A 3,149-nucleotide genomic window follows, 5' to 3' on the forward strand; every position below is an offset into this window, starting at 1 on the left:
TGAGGCGCTTGCGGCGGCGACGGAAGACACCATCGGCGAAGGTGTACTCACTGTTGGGGTTGAGCATCCAGTAGTTATCCTTGCCCCAAGGCCGCGAGGGGTCGCGCAGCACCTTGACGAAGCAGTCGTTGAGCGAAAGGTTGTGGCGCACGGAGTTGCGCCAGCCCGTGTAGCTGCCGCGGAAGAAGGGGAACTTGCCCATGAGGTACTCGTTGATCTCAGCCAGGGTCAGGCGCCCGCCCGCCGAGTCGCGGATGGCCATGGCTATGAGCGCGATATACGAGTACGGGGGCTTGGGCCGCCGCGTGTACGGCTTGCTTCGCCCGCCCTCACCGACCCCTGCGCTCTCGGCCCCGGGCCCTGAGGCGCCCTCCTCTACGACCCCCGCCGCAACCGGGCCCTCCTCCTCGGCGGCAGGCGCACCTCTCGCATTCCGCTTACCGCCGCTTACCGCTGCTGGGCTGTTGGCGGCACAGTCCCCGTCCGACCCCAGGGAGTCGTCGCCGGCTGCGGACAGCGGAGAGGGCGCGTCGCTACCTCCTGTGCCCTCTAGGTCACTACCCGGCTTGATCTCGTGGGCCGCACGGGGGCTGAACACCTCCGACTCCATGCCCACGCACCCTGTCCTGGCTCGGTGCCGTGCTCTTTTCCTTTGCGCGGTCTTGGGAAGCTGGTGCGGGGGGCGGGGTGGCGACCTCAAGTCCAGGAGTCCTCGCCTTTCTCTCCCAGAGAGCTCTCCCTCCTCTTGTGAGAGACAGTCACTTTTCCGTAGAAGAGTCCAGTTCCACCGGAATGTTTCGTTGGAGGGGTTGTGCTTATTGGGTGAACTAAGAGGGGCGAAGAGGGAGGAGTTGGGTAGGCGCTGTCTTCAGTTCGAGGATAAGAGACTTCAGGGTGAATGTGTGCAAGGGTGCGGCTTTAACGTCTGCTGCCCAGCCATAAGGGCCTTGGGATTTCCTGCTGGAGGGAAGAAGCGTAGGCATCTGCTCTCTGACCCGGAGGGTTTCTTCACTGGACGTCGCAGGTCCCAGGCAGGCGTCCACGGGGCACGGAAATGCGTGCCACCCTTGGGGAGGGTCTGGTGTCTTCAGCCCTGAGCGCCCACGGAGACGAGTCCCTGAGGCTGTGGCTCCCGCAGCCGCCTTTCCGCCCTCGGCCTCCAGAGAAGCATCTCCACGCTGGCCCGCAGCCCCTACGTCTGGCCTCCACCTTCCGCTGGGCCCAATATAACCCTGCGGAGGCGGGGCCTGGGCACGGACGACAGGGGGTGGGGGAATGGGGTGGCTTAGGTGGCTGTGGCTCCCGGGCGGGCCGCACCAGGTTGAGGCTACGAGGCGGCGCAGAGTAAAAGTCCCTGCGCGCAGGTTGTTGTTTTGGGTCTGGCCAGCCCCGCCCTCTGCTTCCAGCCAATGGGAGCGTGCGCGGGGCTGGGAGTGTGCGAGTGTCTGTGACTGTGCGGGTGTCCGTGTGTGCGGGCCCCGCGGCCAGTGCTAGGTTCAGGTGGGAGCGCCCCGCCGCCTGGAGGGGTCTCTGTGCCCCGGAGCCCAAGGGAGCGATTTGGGCGAGAGGTCACAGGGGTCGGGACGGGGGAGGGACCTAGAAGGGCTGGGCCGAGTCAGCAGGGACTTGGCTCAGGCTTGTGGCCTTCCTAAAGGTGTACGTGGTATATGTTTGCTTCTCTTGTAGTGAAAACAGTGCTTCTTTCTAAAGTAAACGCCTCATGCCCCTGAGGAGGTGCTGAACTTTGAGACCTCACTGGGCGCGCTTTGCAGTGACCTCTAACGGGAGCGACACGCTGTGCCCCGTCCTGTGATTTCATTTTGAGGACCATTTTTGTCTTTTTTCCTTTTTTAATGAATAAAATACTGGACTTGAAATTGTATAAGCCTTTTCGGATGAACTTTTGTTTGCTAAATGGTCTCCGACTTTCACTTTTCTTTGCCTTCACCTGTTTCTGCACCTGGCTGGTGGCCCTTGGGGAAAAGCAACTGTGTCTAGAATGTCCAGGCTCTGCCTGCGCGCATGCCCCTCTAGATTCCAGCCTCTGTATTCCTGGGTTCCTACAGACAACAGGAACGATTGGGAGGGCCTGTTCCTAGGTCGGGGACCCAAGGTATGACGTGCTGATGGCCATTTCTTTCCAAGCCTTCTCCTTGGAGAGTCTTGCTGTGGTTTCAGTGGCACGGTATAGGAGAATTGGGAAAGGGGGTACTTTCTTGGCCCCAGGAAGTTTGGCACCTGACACTTTGAGGTGTCAATACTACAGGGAGGGGCTCACTGACCCCCAGAAAGGTACATTTCTAACCCGCTGCCCTTCCACACTGAGGTTTCCTCCTTTTTCCTGTCTTTGTTGCAAATAGAGAAAGAACTGCGAGTACGTGGGAGCTCACCTTTGATGTTTGTTTTATTACCTTCCACCATTTGTGTGATGTACACAATCCTCTCTTATCTACATTAAGGCAGTTTTAAAGGCATTCAGCATGGGGTGGGCAAAATGAGAGGCCCATCGAAGGCTCTGTTATTTTTGTGTTTGGGAGAAATGACACATTTTGGATATTAAACTCACATTGTGTGTTCGAATGGGGAGCTGGTGAGGGATGGCTCCTTTCCAGGGGACGTGCTACCCTAAAGAGGATCTGCTCCTCTCTGGCCCTGGGAGTTCATTGTCCCTTGGACCTGGAGAGGGGAGTAAGCTGGGACAAGAAAACAGCGAGGTAAACAGGCATGGGTTTGGCTAGGGATAATCGGCGTACATGATGAATGTCATCCTCCTTTGAACTCTGGAGGTGGACAGGACACAAGGACAGGACAAAGGCCCATTTTATGGAGGAGATAAGCCCACAGTTGATGTATGGACCCAAGTTGGCTAATCTAAGGAGGCCTCTGAGAGACTACAGGACCAAGGTTTTCTGCCCATCACGAGTTCCATTTTGGAGACCACACAGGTGAGTTGTCCTGCAGGCATGAAGTCATCCAGCTAGCATCACATCCCTGCCCCCACCTCCCTCTGTGTTTACAGCAACCTTCCTCCCAGACTTGCCAGCCACATGGCTTCCTTCACCCTGGGCAGCACCCTCCTATCTCCATCCCCACTTCCCTCCCAGATCCCCCACTCAGTTGCTCCAGGGTCCTCAGCTATTCTGGGAAGT

General features: G+C 58.2%; 1 protein-coding gene across 1 annotated transcript in view; it reads right to left on the reverse strand.

Annotated features, from left to right (window-relative positions):
* FOXQ1 (forkhead box Q1) overlaps positions 1 to 1,884 on the reverse strand; it is a 6,597-nt gene extending 4,713 nt beyond the window's left edge. The window contains exon 1 of the mRNA XM_005869545.2: positions 7 to 1,884. Within this exon, the coding sequence (XP_005869607.1) occupies positions 7 to 610 (604 nt within the window). The 5' untranslated portion in view covers positions 611 to 1,884. The remainder of the gene's footprint in view (positions 1 to 6) is intronic.
* Between the last annotated feature and the right edge of the window lie 1,265 nt (positions 1,885 to 3,149).

The sequence above is a fragment of the Myotis brandtii genome, unplaced genomic scaffold (genome assembly GCF_000412655.1).
Source record: "Myotis brandtii unplaced genomic scaffold, ASM41265v1 scaffold298, whole genome shotgun sequence".
NCBI classification, from domain to species: domain Eukaryota; kingdom Metazoa; phylum Chordata; class Mammalia; order Chiroptera; family Vespertilionidae; genus Myotis; species Myotis brandtii.